The following is an 18412-nucleotide window of genomic DNA, read 5'->3' as shown; positions in this document are numbered from 1 at the left end:
TTTTCTGGCACAGCTCTGGGTATAAATACCCAGAAGTGAAAATGATTATACTTATTTGAAAAATGTGCAGCACATTTTTACGTTAATCAAGGTAAACTAAGTCTCAAAGCAGAAAAGCTTTCTTTGTAATTCTTGTTAGTTCAAATTCTGAATTATTGGAATGCAGTCGTCATGCTTGCACTCAGCACTTGAAAGATTACATGTTGTTAGATAAACCACTGCTGGGTCAGAATTAGTCTACTCAGTAGGACTGTAATTTAGACATGGAGACATTGGTTGAGCTTTAGTTATTTTATGTAGTTAAATGGCCAGTGCCTATTCTGTGGTTTTCCTTGTAACGTTTGCCTACTTTTAGGAAGTCCTTTAAGGGTATGTCTGCACAGCCCATGGAAGTTTCATTTGTTTAATATTCTGGGTAGGTTGAATCTCAGATTTATGTTCCCCCCCCCCCCAATGCAACTGAGAGGTGTTTTTGTTTTTTTGTTTTTGTTTTTTAACTTAAAAGTCTAAGGGTATACCTACACAACCTGCAGCAGCAAGCCTCCCAGCCCTGATCAATAGACTTTGGCTAGCTGGGCTCACTCTTAAGAATAGCTGTGTAGATGGTGCTTTAAAGTTGTAGCTTGGGCTCTGAAGCCTATGGAGCTGTCCATTCAGCTATTAAACATAAATAAAACTAAGTATTCAGAGGTCTGTTTCCAATTTCCCATTTGTTCTGTGTTTGATTAAGGTGTTAAGAGAGACAGAAATAAAAGCAGAGTAGTCTAATCTGTATAAAGTAAGAAGCTGAAGTTTCAGATAGCTATTTTAGCTGTCATTTCATTACTGAGACGTATTTAAATCAAAAAGTGTTTCAACAATGGTTTACAGTTACTAGAAATTATTAAAACAAAACAAGCAGACAAATTCTAAACCCTATTCTTTGGAAGTTGTTTATACTAGGTTAGTGCTATCTCATTCAGGAACTTAGATGAAAAGGGGAAAATGTGCATTTGCTCTTAAATTGCAAACAGTATTTCTGGTTGTATATCTGACTGTAACACCAGATAGGTTGATAAGGTTTAGTCAAAAATTTTACCATGTTAAAATCCAGTGCCAAGTCCTGATTTAAGGGTAGAAAGAAAACTGATTTCATTGTAATTTTTAAATGCTTAGAGTATTATGTTTGTTTTCACTGGGGGATAAGACTGCCTGCTTTCACATAGAAAAGATATTGCTTGCAACAACAAAAAATCTTAGAGACCAGCATAAGAAGATTCTCTCCTATTTATACAAATGAAGATGGATGTAGTGGGTAGAGTAACATAGATAAAAGCTCAGATGATGGGAAGCAGATTTTTAAAAATTTGGAAACTATAAGCATAGCAGTATGCATGTAACAAAGAAATCCAGTTCCTCAAATACACAACTATTCAATGTAACAAAAATGGGTAGTGCTTTTATATGAGTGCTACTGAATGAGATTTACTTATGGGTAAACAAGTTAGTTTAATCTAAGTGTTTTCAGAACTCACTAGTTTATGTGGAGGAGAAAATACCACGTTGCCTTTTCTAGAGTTTTTTTTTCATATTCTGGACTAGGGAGGAAAAATGATACATAGTACCTCGTAAGGGTTTGTCTGCATAGCACTTTGGAGCACGCGGGATTGAGCCTTCCAGCCTGGATTGACAGACTTGGGGTAGAAGGGCTTGTGCTAGTGCTCTAGAAACAGCTGTGTAGACAGCTCTTTAAAGCTGCAGTTCAGACTGCAGCTCGGACTCTGTAGCCTCACCACCTCTGTAGGTTTCAGAGTCCAAGCTCCAGCCCAAACCAGAACTTCAAAGAACTGTCTACACAGCTGTTTTTAGAGCGCTAACGCCAGCCCCACTAGCCCAAGTCTGTCCACCCCAACTGGGAGGCTAGCTCCAAGACACTGTGTATATGTCTACACTGCAGTTCAAGCCTGGGCTTGAGCCTGAGCTCAAGCCTAACCCCCTTTGCATCCACACACCATTTGGGCTAACCTAGGCCTCAAAAACCAGAGTCCCAGGACCCTGAAGGGTCTGAGCCTTATTGTTTCTTATGTGCACATGGCCCCAGCTTGACTCAGGTCCCAGAAGTCCTCCATATGTTTCCCAGAGTTCCTGACAGCAGAGGAGTAGCGCTTTGGGCAGCAAGCATGGCGGCCAGAAGTTCATTACTGCCTGGCTGAGCCTGCTCCCCGTTCCTGCTCTGGTTCCTCCTTGCTGCTGTGCGGAGTTTTTCCCCAGAACAGGGAGCAAAGCTGATGTGCGAGAAGCAGCTCCCAGCTGCTAGGATGTTGTGGGTCACATCACTCCCCTGGCCATGCTGAGTCAGGAGCTCTGTCACTCTGTGTTCCTGCAGGAAAGCTGCTTAATACTTGCTCTGCTGTCTGGCCCTTGCTCCCAGACCTCCCCTGCCCTCTCTGGGGCTGTGTGTGCCAGGGCGCCTGGACTCTGTGCACTGTCGGGGCAACGAGTGGGAGCCAGCCCCAAAACCTCATAGAGCCTTCTGCGGCTTGGTCTCCATCTCCTCCTCGCTATGGGACAGCTAGGGACTGGCTCCCATGACATACAGCTCAAATGTCAGATTTGCACTACTCAGTGTTTTTGTAGTATAAATCTAAAATTCTGTAGAAACTTTAAATAGTTCAGGATATGGCAACATGTGTGATTTGTAGTGACTGTATTGTAGGTCTTCAGTCCAATTAAAGTGCTAGAGAAGGAGTGTAAATATATTAAAGAGCATAAACCGTTGTCATGTGAGATTTAAAACATTCAATCTTGTAATTGAATATGCCTGACTTCAGTCCATAATTGGAAAGGATGTGCAAATTGGCTCAGAGGCCAACATTTTTAAAAACTATTTTGAAATCTTTCTGCTCTCTAATGTATTAGCAAGTTGTACTGAATAAACAGTGGGATGCAAGTAGTTCTTTTGTCCCTGTCTTTTGCCTTACACTTTTTCAAAGATGAGGAGCATTGGAGCAACTTCTTTTGCTGAAAGAGACAAGCTTTTGGACTACACAGAGCTCTTCTTCAGGTGTACAACTTCCACACCTTTTTCAGTCATTTACACATGTGCAAAGTGGATGCAAAAGACAATTATTCTGATTGGGAAACATTTTACACTTTAGACCTTGATCTGCAAAAGATCCGTGCACACGAGTAAGTCTCATTGACATCACTGAGATTACTCATAGGCGGCATGTATAAGAGGCTTGGGGAGGTTTAGCCTCCCCAAAAATAGCTGGCCATACAGGGGGCAAGAAATGCCAGCTGTGGCACAGATCACCTCCCTTTGGAGGCACACTGGCCAAGTACCCTTGGAGCGCCACCCTCAGAAGCTCCCTAGAAGTGGGGAAACCACTTGCACCTGGACTGACCACGCCCTCACTCTGACTCTACTCCCTGAGGCATCCCACCCTTGCTCTGCCTCTTTGCCCCAAGGCGCCCTGCCCTCGCTTGCCCTTAAGGCATGAAAAAAACAACACTTTTAAAAATGACAAACACACGCTCCTTCTAGCGTCCCTTAGCTGAGTTGCTCCAGCATCAGCATGCACAACCTCTCACTGGCTGGCCCAGCTATGGGGGTACTCCTCCTGCTGTGCATGCCAATGCCAGAGCAACTCAGCAAAGGGGTGCATGAATGGAGGGTGGGTTGGGGCCACGCTCCCGTCACTTTTATGGATCTTCCGCTGCTCGCATAAGCCTCCCCAAACAAAAGTCATCTGCCATATATGGGATTACTCACATGCATAAACCTATGCAGTTATAACTGTGAAGTTATAAAAAGAAAAATAGAAGATAACTTTAAAAAAAATGTTCCCTTCCTTGTTCTGCACCTTTTAATGCAATATTTAGGCATTCACGTTTGTTCTGTGGGTGGTTGTTATAGTGAAATCATAGAATCATAGAATATCAGGGTTGGAAGGGACCTCAGGAGGTCATCTAGTCCAACCCCCTGCTCAAAGCAGGACCAATCCCCAATTAAATCATCGCAGCCAGGGATGTCAAGCCTGACCTTAAAAACTTCCAAGGAAGGAGATTCCAAATGTTCTCATTATATTTAAATCTTTATCCCCAAAGTAGTAATGTGAAGAAGTTAACTTGCCCATTGTGAAAAGATTTATATTTGGACATGAATGGCATAGCTCTTCTATTATAGTTTGCTTTGTAGGCTGCATGCTCAGTTTGGAAAAATGCTATCATTGTGCTTCGTAGCTGTCATCCAATACACTTTATGAACAAATGGTGTCATCTGTGGAAGCGTATCTTAAGGTATATTAAGGCTAGACATGCACTGTCAGTGAAATACAACATTCACCCAGTAATTTCTGAGTTGCAGATTCTTGTTTCTCCAGTAGTCACAATGTGTCTCTACTGTGGGGGTGTTATTAGTAACTCCTTAGTTAAGCTTATGTTGAGAGAGTCAGTTAAAGCACGATTAAAAATCCTATTTTCCACTTCAGTGATTGAATTTAGTATCTGAGTTTAATACAGATCTTCAGAGGACAACTGAATTTCCCATAGTATTTGATTAGTAAAATATTTATGGTTTTCACAGGAAACGTTTTAAAATGAACCTCCTGTGGCTATCCAGACAGGAGCGTTGGTCTGACTATCTAACTTTAGCAAGCCTGCTGGGGCACTCACTCCTGTGGCATTACATCCCAGAGAGGCTGAGTAAGGACATGAATTTGGGGCACAACGAGGAGGTGGAAGACTTGACAGTGGGATTGCCTGCCAACCCCTCAATAGCACCCACTCCCAGACCCCTACCTAACCCAGTTCCCTGGCTGGCCCCAATGCCCAATCCAGCTGTTTGGTTCCATGTCCACATTCTTTCTCTTTCCCTCCCTTCAATAACTTCCCTACCACTGTCTTGTGCCATGAAAAGCTTATACGTTAAACCAGGGGCGAGCAAACTTTTTGGCCTGAGGGCCACATCGGGTTTCCAAAGTTGTATGGAGGGCCAGTTAGGGGAGGCTGTCTCCGCCCCAAACAGCCAGGCGTGGCCCAGCCCCTGCCTCCTATCTCCCCCCCCACACACACACACACCCTGTTTCATGCCCACTGATGGCTCCCCCGGGACTCCTACCCCATTCACCACCCCCTGTTCTCTGTCCCCTGACCACCCCCGGAGCCCCGACCCCTGACTGCCGTCCCATCCAACCCCCCCTCTCATTCCTGACTTGCCCCCTGGGACCACTGCCCCATCCAACCCCCCTGTTCCATGCCCTCTGATGGCCCTGACCCCTATCCACACCCCCGCCCCCTGACAACCCCCCCCAACTCCCCTGCCGTCTATCCACCCCCCCGCTCCCTGCCCCCTTACCGTGCTGCCTGGAGCAGCGGTGGCTGGTGGTGCTACAGCCGCGCCATCCAGAACACCGGGTCAGGCCGTGGCTCTGCAACTGCGCTGCCCAGCTGCCCAGAGCATTGCGCCGGCGGCGTGGCGTGCTGAGGCTGCGGGGGAGGGGGAACAGCAGGGGAGGGGCCAGGGGCTAGCCTCCTGGGCCAGGAGCTCAGGGGCTGGGCAGGAGGGTCCCATGGGTCGGATGTGGCCTGCGGGCTGTAGTTTGCCCACCTCTGTGTTAATCAATCTAATGTTAAAGTAAAGTACTCCTGGTGTTCAATCTGGACACTGGCCATCTACTGAAATCCATCGTGAAACACTGAATACAGTTGAATTCTCTGATTTTCAATGAATGAAAAACATATCCATTTGACATGGGGAAAAGGAGTCTAAATGTATGTATTCTGTGTATAAAACTGTTGTTCTAATCAAATATTATATTTTAGATGAAAAAGAAGAGGGAATATTGGGGAGCATACTTCTACCTAGTTTTCAGATATTGATGCTTTCTTCTGAGGATCATATTAATCGCAAATATGCTTTTAAGGTGAGGGCATTCATTTTCAGTTGAAACACATAGAGTGCAGAACTCTTTTCACTGTGTGTTTATGCAAGATAGGATAGACAGAAACAGCCTCTGAGTTTGATTTTGCATAAAACTATACGCAGATGATCCAAACAGTGGAATCTAATCAAATGAATTCATTGTGGATATAGACAGATAATTGCTAAACTTGATGAAGGCGCTAACCAGGCATATTTCATCATTTTGGAATTCCTTTATTTTTAATTCACAACTCTTAATAAGCACATCTTGGTGGCTTGGAATTGCAGTCTCCATATGGAGCTAGGCTATGTCTACATGGCCCTGCAGTTTCAACAACAGGAGTGTGAATCACAGCACACACTAACGTGCTGCACTGTAATTCCCCTGTGTGGACACTGTGGGCATGAACTAAAGGGTACCTTGTTGACGTTAACTTAGTCCTGGTCAAAGAGGATTAAGTTAATGCCAACTAAGGCTATGTCTACGCTAGAGACTTTACAGTGGCACCGATGCAGCTGCACTACTATAAGATCTCTCACGTAGCCACTCTTTTTGTTGACAGGAGAGAGCTCTCCCATTGACCTAATTAAACCATCCCCAACAAGCGGCAGTAATTATGTTGGTGGGAGAAGCTCTCCCGCCAACATAGCACTGTGCAGAATACCACTAAACGCCGGCGAAACTTACGTTGCTCAGGGGTGGGGTGGTTTTCACAGCCCTGAGTGACATAAGTTTTGCTGACATAACTGGTTGTGTAGACATGGCCTTAAGTACCTTTTACTTCCCATCCGCAGCATTCACACAGCATTCATACATCTCAGCCCACTAGTGTGTGGTGCAGTTTTAACCCCCTTAGGCCGAAATGCAGGGCCGCATATATAAGCCCTAAAATGTATTTTCCTCTATTGTACACATAGTTGTTTATGAAACTGGGATTACTAATATATGCACACCGTGCTCTGTCTCTTGAATTTTGGGAAAAAACACTTGAGGCATTTACTATGATGTGAATGGATGAAAGAAAAAAATTGAGTTTAGCACTTAAATTTCAGTATTAGACAAACTATTTTGTGTTTATATGTTTATTTTAGTTGGTATATTCTTTAATCATGAGTAAAGTCATCCCTTACATATTCTCTCCTAACATGGAATTTCATTTCTTGGCTTTGAGTTCCTTTTTGGCTGTCCTTAATGACTGTTGAGCTGTACATCACTGAAAGTTACAATGGTGAGTACAAATTAAGACTTACTGAATTTTTCAGAGTGCAGAAAATGTATAACTTAATATATTATTTATATTAAGTTAATGTTTTATGAACATCAGTATAAGATTTTTGATAGCAGAAAGATAGGAATCATTTCAGCAGGGTACATGCACAGAGAAGCAACAATTACAACTTTCAAGATAATTCTTTTATTAATCTAATTTCACTGAAAGAAAAGAACAACAGTGAATTATATTGTTCTTGTACGAAATGTTTTCTATAAATTATTTGTAGAGTTTTTTCATAAACCTAACAACAATGGAGTAAGAAAACAATAACATTTACCTTTTTTTCTTTTACAGAAATCTTGTCTTTTTATTACAATGACCTTGTCATTTCCAATCAGGCAGCTCATCCAAACATGAGGACCTATTATTTCTGCACAGATACAGGGAAGGAAATGGAGTTATGGATGAAAGCCATGATAGATGCAGCACTTGTACAGACAGAACCTGTGAAAAGGTAATGCAGATTGGCAAACCAGTAGAACAAGGAGTTAATTTCCAATAGTGGGTTTGAGTTCGTTCACTTAAAATGTAAGGTAATTCAGCTGTGGTTCAGCCCCACCAGTGATAGCAATGATGAGAGCACTTGTGGGGTATGTCTGCACTGCAATTAGATACCTGTGACTGGCCCATGCTAGCTGACTCAGGCTAAGGGGCTATTTAGTTGTGGTGTAGACATTTGGACTTGCACTGCAGCCCAAGCTCTGGGACCTTCCCACCTCACAGGATCCTAGATCCCAGGCTTCGCCCCAAGCCTGAACATCTACACCACAATTAAACAGAGCCTTAGCCCGATCCCTGCTAGCCCGAGTCAGCTGGCATGCGCCAGCCACAGGTTTTTAATTGCAGTGTAGACATACCCATGCTTCTTGAGAGTTTAAAGCCTCTAACCTTCCTCAGAATGACATGGTAGTTAAAATACTAATGGCAGCCAGCACTTCGTTTACGTTTGTGCGCCCATTGTTGCTACTACCATTTGATCTGAACCAATGGCAGTAATGGTGGTACATTTCAAAAGGAAAAAAAATTCCTATGAACATGGACACAACAAAGAAAAAAGGGCAAAAAGGTGAAAAATCAAGCCCACCGCACTATTAGTAAAGCTCAAGAAAGACATTTGCACACTACACACTGTATGTGATAAACTCATTCCTGCTTCATGATTCTAGTGTCCTTGCTTCAGGCAGTATGCTGATAAAAATTGAAAGTCCATAAGGAATGCTCTGACCAGTGCTGCTTTAGGCTCAATGCTAACAGTGTTTTGTAGATACATGCATCTAACCTGTAGTATTTTGAGAGCTTCTCCATTACAAGTGTTCTCACTGACCCTTTTACTTCTGTCCAACGTTCAGAGACTTAGGGGGATGATAGTCAGACTAACAAAAAATCAGAATATACTTAGATTTAATATTAAATATAAGTTAAACAGAAAAAATTCAGAACGTTTAGCTTTAATCCCAGCTAATATCCTCGAAGAGAACATTAGTTACTATTAGCTTGTGTTTTTTCCCCATCATCTTGAAGACAGAGTATTAAAATAGAGTAATTTTTTCATTAATCTGTGTGTGCCTAGCTCTTTTCATATAGTGATTATTACAGATTATTAAGCCTCCCAATGTGCCTCTGTGAGATAGAGTATGGTAGGAATACCTACCCATTGTATATCTGGGTAAACTGAATCCCAGAAGTTAAATGACTTGCCTGTAATTACACATGGGAAAAGCTGGATATAGTAGTCAGGAGTCTTGCTCCTCTGGTGTAGCACTTACAGGGGTTCTGAAAGGTATTCGTAACACAGGCTACATCTGAGAGTGGTTGTTTCATACTCCACGTCCTGCCCCGTTCATGATCACATCATCTATCTCTGAAATTTGACCTTTTTACACTACTTCATGTTTGTATTAATGAAATTTAATATGTGCAGTATTTTAAAGGTTAAACCTTTTGAAGATCAATGAAAATGTATTCTATGCGTACTGAAAAATATCATTGGGGTGTCAGTTCTTAAGATTTAAATTGTTATAATTTGACTTAATGATTCCACTGATCACTTTATCAAAATAATGTAAGATATTCTCTGAATGTAGTATTAATCTTTGGGGTGTGAGGTAGCTTTTTTCTGTCAAGAGTGCTGGAGTACAGAACAAGGAATTAAAGTCTCCTCGCTCCATATTTTAAGTCCACCATCCCCTACCCAAAGGGGTGGAAAGAAGTGCGCATTTTCTTACCGGTACTAAAGGCCTCATCTGTCAAGTGGTCCCCATGACTGCTATCCAGTTTTTCTGTGACAGCTTCTGCAGTCTAATTATATTTTAATACCAAAATCTAGAACAAATTGAACATGACAATGTCTAGGAACAGTGTAAAATAAATTTTAATTTTAATTTAATAAATAACACCAGGAATACTGCAGGGATTATAGCATTCCATTTCATATTTAATTCAGTGGAAATCTTCGTTTTCAAACTTTTACAACTTTTACAGTCTTTTCACTTGGGCACATCAGAGCACCCCAGAATCTACCTAGAAGGGTCTTGTCACAAGTTTTAGGTCCAGCTTACCTAAACCTGGACCGTATTCCTAAAATACTTTAGAGTGGGGCTGCCTTTCTGTGGATCCTGTGCTTAGGAGAGGCAGCAAATCATGGACAAACCTATCAGGCCAATTCTGTCTACTTTAGCAGCTGAATATTGGAAAACAATGTCTTTAAAATGTTAGTGGGTGAAGGGATTGGTGGTAGTGAACAGAGGATCTAGAACTTCTGACCAGCAAGATTTCCCTCTTTTGTGCGCTCTTTATTTTCTCCATGCAATAGTCTTTGTTATAGTAGCAGTGGATGGAGGGATGAGGTGAAGACTGAGGAAGGGAGGGATGTGTGAGTGCTGCAGAAATCTGTGTTCTGTCTCAGATAATGGGTTTGCGTATTTTATATGGGGTCTTGGTTATCTTAAGATATGTCTGTGCTACACTGCAGTGTGGACTATGGAGGTGTAAACTGAAAGAGAACTAATGTTAATGTGAACTAGGTGCCTTAATAGTTCATGACAGCAGCTTCCATACAGAGCAGTTAGGTCGCAACAATTCACACCCCCTGTAGTCTGCAGCAAAATGTAGATACGCCCTTAGTTGTGTCAGGGTTGTAGGATTTAGCCTTAGGTTTGTGAGTATATTTTAAGGGGTTGATACTGCAGTCCATGTTGCATGCAAAACTAAAATCGGTCCCCTTGAAAGGCACACTAATAGTCTTGAAAGAATTAATTGAACAGATACTTTTCAAGACTAGCAAAGTCTCTTAGGCTTTTGTATCTTTAGCTATAACCAGAGGGCGGGGGGAAAGCAGACATCTGTTTCTGGTGAATCAATCTTTTGGCTATAAAATCAGTCTTTAAAAATGAACTGTTTAGCAGGATATGATCTTGTACACACTGTAAAATAAGTATTGGCTCCCCAGGCAAATCTGTTAAATATTATCTATGACCTCATCCTTAAGTAACCTGATGTTTTAGCATTCCCTTAACATATGGGATAAAGTGCTCTTGGTTGAATCATCTAATCAGCAAGTGCTTTTGTCTCTTTATTTTAATTTTTTTCTTCTTGCTAGGAGTTGTGTATCCTAAATATAATTTTCCTATTGAATTTTACTTCAGGTACAATAGGTAGGCTAGTATTCATCCAAACTGATGCTCAGCACCTTACTTCCATACCTTTTGTTTTCTGAAGTTAAATTGCCTATCAATAAAATGATATATTTATTTAAATGTAGAAGTTTTGCTATTTCACGAACAATGGCATTCCTGGAACTTGCTTGTACCTAGGCCTAACAGTCTGTAAAATTGTGCATTTCAGCTTTAAAAAATTCCAGCCTGCAATTTTTCTGTCTTTTGTGGATATGAGAATAGTTATTCTTTTTCTGATGAAAGCATTCCTTTTTATCCAGATTTGCCCTAAAGTGATTTTTACCTCCCCCGTTTAAAGCCTGCTTAAAATAAAACAAAATTTGAGGTGAGGAAACAGTTACTTTATTTCTTTCTTGGATAATTGATCTTGAATGATTAATAGCTTAAGTCGAGGGTTTGAGCTTTTGGTGAAAAATCCTATGGAGAGCTAATGAGAGAGGAGAATCTTTGATAAATTCCTCAAAAGCCCAAACTGGTCCTTATTGCCATTCTTACCTGTTGTACAGTGAATAATTTGGTGAGTTTTCCGGATCATTTTTATATATGCAATGGAAAAACACTTGATTGGTGTGTTTGAGTGAAATGACAATTATGGCTTCTTTCCCTCTATCCCAAATATTTTAAAAATTGAAATAAAGTAAGCATTTTTGTTACTTCCATAGGAAAAGCACTGAGTGTATATAATATTGTAAGGTGCATATTCATTATGGTTGAATTTATTTTGCCCCATAGGCTTAATTGTAATTGCTTTTACCTGAGTAAGTCTGGCTTTATTTTTTTAAATGGTAGACCTTTACAAACTTTAACCAGGTCCTCAGGGTCCTACTGATCTCAAATACTTTAATCTATCAGGAATCCACTTAGACTTTTCATTCATAAAATGTGACCTGAAACAACCGCTTGAAATTGACAAACCATCGGATTATTTCCAAATTAGATCACCACCATCTTAATGATAAACCATAGCAATGTAGGTGTTTTTTTGCCTGCTGTAGTGATGTTATCAGTGTACTACTCATGTCATTTTCTTGTGCTGATCACCTAGTACAGTACACTATTTACCCATGATTGCTGTGGCCTGTGCCACAGCCAGTTCAGAAAGTAAGAACTGACAAATCTAACGTATGTCTTCACTTTAAGGGCTAGAGTCTGCCATATTAATGTACACTGAGTAGTCACTTATTTCTTGAATATCAGGGAGTAAGGTACTATTCAGTGTTCGTAAAGGTGGCAAAATCAACCCCTAGATGACTCAGACACAGGCATTTATAGCAATGTAAAAGTTAACAGTGCTGTTCAGTTGTGAAATTTGTTTCTGAATTTTAGTGTCTTACCTAAAGTTACTAAAGATAGGAAACAAGTAATCCCAGGCTGTGCCATCAAAAGCCACCTTGGCATCAAGCAGGATGGTAGAAACAGGGAATCTTTTTACAAGGTTAGGTTTATTCTAGGTTCCCAACATTTTCCAATGTAAACATTATTCCTCTTTTTTGAAAGCTCTGCTGCCTCTTGGTTTGCAGCAGGAACTTGAAATTTGGCAGGGGGATAGTCCAGGTGTGAGGGAAGTACCTGACAACATAAAAATCCATTCAGACTTTGTCATGTTCTAAGCAGTTGAAAATTGCTATTTTCCTCTATTCTGCTCAGTACATCTTATTCCTGGCTTACTGTCAAAACCCCTGAATATTCTGTTAGCCCTGTGCATGCATCGTCTTCTGGATTTGATGTAGACCTAAAAGGAGGAGAATCTGGCAGTGGCAACAGTTTACACCCCACCCCCATCAAAATACCCTTCAGCCTAGGTGAAGATGCCCTGATTTGGGGACCAGGAGACCATGAGTTAGTCTCTGCTTCTACCCACTAGAGTTAATAATTTTTGGTCCTTCACAACCCTTACTATTGACAAGGCCACCTAATTATATGAGCTGGGAGTAGAACTCATAATAGCTAATTTGGCAGGTCCACATCACTCAGCCACCTTTCACCTCGGAAAGAATCTGTCAAATCTAAATACTTTGCTGTTCTGTCAGTAAAATGGGGTTCCCCTTAGCCTGTGCACCTCATGCGGTTGTGTGTGATCATGTAATTAAAGACTTAGTGCATAAGTGCAAAGGGACTGAATTAAGTTGCAAAAACTACCTTAATTTTGGCATTTTCAAATTTTTTAGTGGTGGTCTTAGAAACTTTTAACATTCAATTTTTCGTATCTGTAATTATCAATGCTGTACCTATTATTATCTGTGAGAGGTCTTTGGCAGAACCTGACATCCATTTTCTCTTTTGGGTAAGTCGTTTAGTTTGGGTTCAATTGTGTAAGAGAGCACATTTTTAGAAAAAAAAAAAATTCACAAGTACTTGCTTAGGCAAAAATACTGGAATGTTGGTAGACCAAGAAAGAGAAGTGCTTATGGCATGGCATGTGCTTATTCTTCTACCAAAAAAACCCTTTGAAATTCCAATGAAAAAATCATCAGAAGACTTAATGTTGCCAGATGCCATGTTGACCTGATAGCAGAAAACATAAGATGGATCAAACATGGGAATCCACCAACACTGCAAGAAACAGTTCATTGTCCTGATGGATGACATGTTGATGCAAGCAGCCACAGAGATGCACATTTGAGTATTGGTTTGCATGTTTCTCAAGTGCCTTTCAGCCTGTATGTTTTCTGCCTCTAACAGCTGGGCTCCTGCACACCATGAACATTGCTATTTCTGACTGAGATACGTTAAATACATTCTTTTGTAAAAGTCAAACTTTTTTCATACTTCACAGATGGGTGAATGTAGGGCTAGGGGTTATTGTATCCCTTCACTTCTCAGAGATTTCATCAGATAATTCACAGCAAAGTAGGACAAAGTAGGACTTGCATAGCTTTAACCAGTGGCTTGTCCACAAGAACACTGAGGGTATTCATGCCTGCGCTGCAAAAAAGACTCTTAGCAGCAACTCTGAGCCCAGATCAACTGACTTGGGATCACAGGGGTCTCTCTATGGGGCTGAAAATAGCAGTGTAGATGTTCAGGCTCAGGCTGGAGCCTGGGCTCTGAAACCCGGCAAGGGGATTGAGTCTCAAAGTCTGAATTCCTCCAAAAGATGAGACTCCTCTGAAAGATGACTAGATCAAAGCACATTAATGAACTGTTAATGTATGTCACCAGGGTCCACATAGACCCTTAGAGTGCAGTAGGCTAGTGCAGGGTAGATTCACACGCCAGCTTGCTGCAAACTAAATATTTGTATAGACAAGCCCTTGTAACTGCTCTGAGTTTGAGTATTTTAACTTGTTTTTAGGAAGGAGATACAGTGGAGGAAGAGTTACAGTATATCCTACCAATTTGGTAGATCTAGTTGACCTAGCAGATGCATACTCATACAGAATTGCCTTAATCTTTCATTAATTCTCATAACTGCCCGTGTAGTTTTAATTTGTTTTGCTATGTTAATGGTCTTGAACCAAGAGAAATGTACCTACAAAAAAGGCTCAGTTCCACTCTAAAACTACACTGCAGAAATGGTTTATTTTCTTCATTTGTAAATCGTTAGTCTAGTTGAGCTAGCACTTGTGGCTGGGATAGGAGTTTGTGTCAGTCTAAGAAATTCCTTGTAAAAACATTTAAACTAGTTCATATATCTGCAGTCCGTCTGTGTAGGAGTTGTTACAACATATTAATAGAACTCCTTACCAACTGCTTGGTATTAAAAGGCATGATTCTACTTAATTTGTAAGCATTTCACCAGTGAAGTATTTGAAAAATAAATGTCCAGAATTCTTGAAGAAACTATAGGAATAATGGGTAAAACTTTCCAAAGGGAATTCAGTTTCTCAGTAGTTTAGGTGCGTATGAAAATTATACCCAACATGATTCGCTTGTGAAAATATTCTTAAAGTATTTATGGTTTAAATAAACTTCCGGAATGATGCTTAATATTTGTCATACATATAGGCCTAATGCTCAGAATTCAAGTGAACATAAATCAGTGTGCGTATGCAGTTACTTAGATTGCATGGAAATGGACACAATGGGCTGCTTGCACTGATAAATAGTATAATTGGTGATATGCATCTCAAAGTACTATTTGCACATGCAATTGTCAGTTGTGATACAAATTAGGCACACAGTTGGAAACTTAGGGCTCAAATGTCCCAGTGTTGAAGCACCCTTGACTCCTTGAAACACTAGAATTTAAAAAAGAAAATCATTAAGCTCTCAAGGTATACATTTCTATAACTTGTGTAATATAAATACTGTATAGCAGTTACAGTTTGGTTCTAAAAATATATATAATTATTCTGTGCCACAGTTCCATAGTCAGCAGATATTTTCCTCCTAAAATTAAGGAAGCCACAAGCATTTCCCACAAAATATACAATAGCTGAAATGACAACATACCAGAGAGAGGTAATTGATGTCAGTGACCATATAAAGTTTAAAATATAGAATAATGTGCCCATTATACATTGAAATGACTAGCATAGTGAATTATGAGCTAGACAGGAACATAATATGCTGCCATCTGAAACACTTTGGTTTGAAGTCAGTCTGGATTTTAAGCTGTTTGCATTCCAGAGGCTTTGATTCCTGAGAAGAGCCACAGAGTATGTGCTGTTCCAGCCTTTGGGAAATTTAATATCTGCTCTTCCAGTTTCTCTAGCTTGATGACAACCTGTTCAGTGGCCACTTACCATGATGGTATAACTTGGAGTTTGGATTGGTATGGATATTCCTAAAATAGAAAGAAGTGGAGGGGAATTCTTAAACAAACAAACAAACAAAACCTACTACTGACCATTTAAAACTGGCCTGGATTATTCTCCCAAAGACAAGCTGTTACATCTTATTGGTTAGACAATGGTCTCTTAGAACAATCTGGAACCCGTAATAATCAAGGGGTGTTTTTTCAAAAGCAAATACTTCAGCTATTACATTTTGTGTGTAGTTATGTTGTTATGCCATTCCCTTCTCTTTGCAGAGTAGAGAAGGTAACTGAAAACACACCATCTCGAGAAGTGAATAACATTTCAAATCACAGAGTGTTAATTAAACCAGAGGCACAGAATAATCAAAAAAACAAAGAAGTAAGCAAAAATGAAGAGAAGTCGTCTTTGGAAGCTGAAAAATATGGATTTCAGAAAGTTGGACAAGATAAACCCTTAACTAAAATTAATAGTGTAAAGCTAAATTCAGAATACAGAACCTTACCAGTGAGTGCACTTCAGGCTGGAAACTACAGACCAGTTCATTTAAATGGGTCTGAGAATAAAGCTGTCAATATTGTGGCGGAAACTGGAGATGGAGGACAGCACAATACAGTTCACGCACATATGGAGTCTGAACGAGTCATACAGAGAACTAATTCAATGCTTCAGTTGGAGCAGTGGATTAGAATTCAGAGAGGAAAGGGGCAAGATGACGAAACAAGAGGGTAAGCAATTTGATTATTTTTTTTAATTTAGATTTTCTGTCAAAATATCTTGGTCAGATTCTTTTTCAAGTGTGTAATTGACTCAATATTACATTCCCATAAAGTCCAATTTTTGCCTTAAAGAGGTTGTCATGCATTATTGTGCACACTGGTTATCTAGATACACAATCTAAGTAGATAGTAAGAGACGGTCTCAAACAGTCACTTAGCCTCGGTAAAAGTTTTTGTATTTAAATGGGCACTGCCAGCTAGTTTTTAGGCACAAAATTTAGGTTGGGGAAGAATATATGAAATGAGGTAAGATATGTCGGGGGGAAGGGGGAGTTTGGGGGGGGGGTATTTTGTTTTTACAATTGGCGTTGCTGGTGACTTTAACATTCCTTGGTAGTATTGTGTGTGTAAATATCTATTAATGCATAAAAACAAATTGAAAGCATTTGGAAACAATTACATCTTTTTTTGGGGGGGGGGGGTTTCAAATTGAATGAAATTCAAAGAGTAAACAGCCCCCATAAATGAAGAAGAGTAAATTAGGAATTAAAACAAAATGTTTGCTAAATTCAATCGTTGACTTCAAGGAATACTTAAAGTGAGACCAGGAAATAAGACAGATGTAAACTCCAAAAATACGCATATTAAACACAAACAAAAATATTGCATATTCCTGTTAAAACTTTGGCATGGGGTTTGTGTGCTTAAGAAGGAAATGTACAGATAAGTAGATTCTTGTATTGTCAATTTAGGTGATTACTGTGAAATGCACGGATTGTTGGAAATGTGATTTGCCTTCTCCTCTGCCCTTCCTTTCCATTCCCCTCTCCCATTGGTGGGGGTTCTGACATCAGAGGGAAATCATCCCTCTTTCTCCCCTGTCTTGTTTCTGTGTTCTTCCCTCAGTTGCCATCATGGTAGAATCAGTTCATTGGTGAGTAGTGGATTTGAACAGAGGTGGTAGGTAATTTATGTGGTTAAACAAGAGGGAAAGCACTGACAAAATGCATACACCATATGAGGAATTAGAATATTGAAAGTAGAATTAAGTATCTGAGCTGCATATTAAAGCTGGTCAAAAACCCCTCTAAGTGAACTTAGCCTGTATTACAGTGCAAAGTTTTCCCTAATGAACCATCAATATGCCTCAACTGTGACTGGAGGGAAGTGAGAAGTTAGTCTTGGACTATTACAATGCAAACTTCAGATGTAGTACACCTGGGGGAATTCTGTACTTGTGAGCTGTGCTCTGTGGGGTCCAGTGGCCCCTAGTGGCGGCCAGCAGCTCTGCAGCCCATATCTATGGAGGAAAAGGAAATTCTGTGCAAAAAACTAAGTCCTGTGCAAATTCTGCATACACCGAGGTGCAGAATTCCCCCAGGAGTAATGTAGTTAAGAATTTTCCATTCCAGCACAGAGAGTGGTGATTCTTTAAAACACTTGTTTTTAACCACTCCATGAGGAAAAGTCCCTGTTCGTGAAATTGCCTGAGCACTGTTTTTAAAAAGATTTTATACTATTTTTTTTAAAAAAAGTTAAAAAGAAAAGTATATCCTAAATTTTATCGTTTGGAGTTTGTCATGCAAATTCATCTAAATTCATGTTAATCGCTTTCTTTTCTACATATAACCATGCTTATGGCATAGCACCTCCAAAGTCTAACGGTGCATTCCAGTGATTAATCAGAGAACTTTAAAGTACCTCCGTGAATCATTGACAGTATTAAATCTTGCCGTGTTAGCAGTTGTTCTGCATGACAGAAGCATAGGGACGTCACTTTCAGGATGTCTAACAGGCAACTGCATTGTATGGCACCCTAAACATGAGTTTAGAATATTTATTTCTCAAACTTCTATTAAAATTTTTTGCTTTCAATTAAATTTTTATGGGAATGTCACTGCAGGAGGAATTTGGAGAGTGGGAAATTATGCCCTTCACATTGTAGGGAGTACAGAGTAAGGAGGAGGTAGGTTGACCTGAATAATCTTTGCTGGAATGTTCCTAAGATCTGTTCTTTGCAAAGCTGTGAAAGTTTACCTTACTCTGACTCAATTGCTATAGTTCTAGAACAGCCCCATCATTAAATATAATTGGTATCTGAAGGTCAAATAGTATTCCTGATATATTTGTGTTGCCAGTT

General features: G+C 40.2%; 1 protein-coding gene across 29 annotated transcripts in view; it reads left to right on the top strand.

Moving 5' to 3' along the window:
• The window catches only part of PLEKHA5 (pleckstrin homology domain containing A5), a 273041-nt gene that overhangs the window by 179811 nt on the left and 74818 nt on the right, over positions 1–18412 (top strand). For 26 of the 29 annotated variants that reach the window (XR_012155733.1, XR_012155734.1, XM_073318781.1 and 23 more), the window contains 3 exons: positions 5806–5906; positions 7518–7633; positions 15829–16281. Coding sequence is in view for 27 of the 29 variants with exons in the window: in XM_073318781.1 (XP_073174882.1) it covers positions 5806–5906; positions 7518–7633; positions 15829–16281 (670 nt within the window). In the remaining 2 variants the exon portion in view is untranslated. Of the gene's footprint in view, positions 1–5805; positions 5907–7082; positions 7135–7473; positions 7634–11113; positions 11179–15828; positions 16282–18412 lie in introns of those variants that run through there. The other 3 variants (XM_073318923.1, XM_073318879.1, XM_073318870.1) reach the window with 3 other exon arrangements.

Source organism: Lepidochelys kempii, chromosome 1 (assembly GCF_965140265.1).
Source record: "Lepidochelys kempii isolate rLepKem1 chromosome 1, rLepKem1.hap2, whole genome shotgun sequence".
Classification (NCBI taxonomy): Eukaryota; Metazoa; Chordata; order Testudines; family Cheloniidae; genus Lepidochelys; species Lepidochelys kempii.
This window is presented reverse-complemented; position numbering and strand designations above follow the sequence as displayed.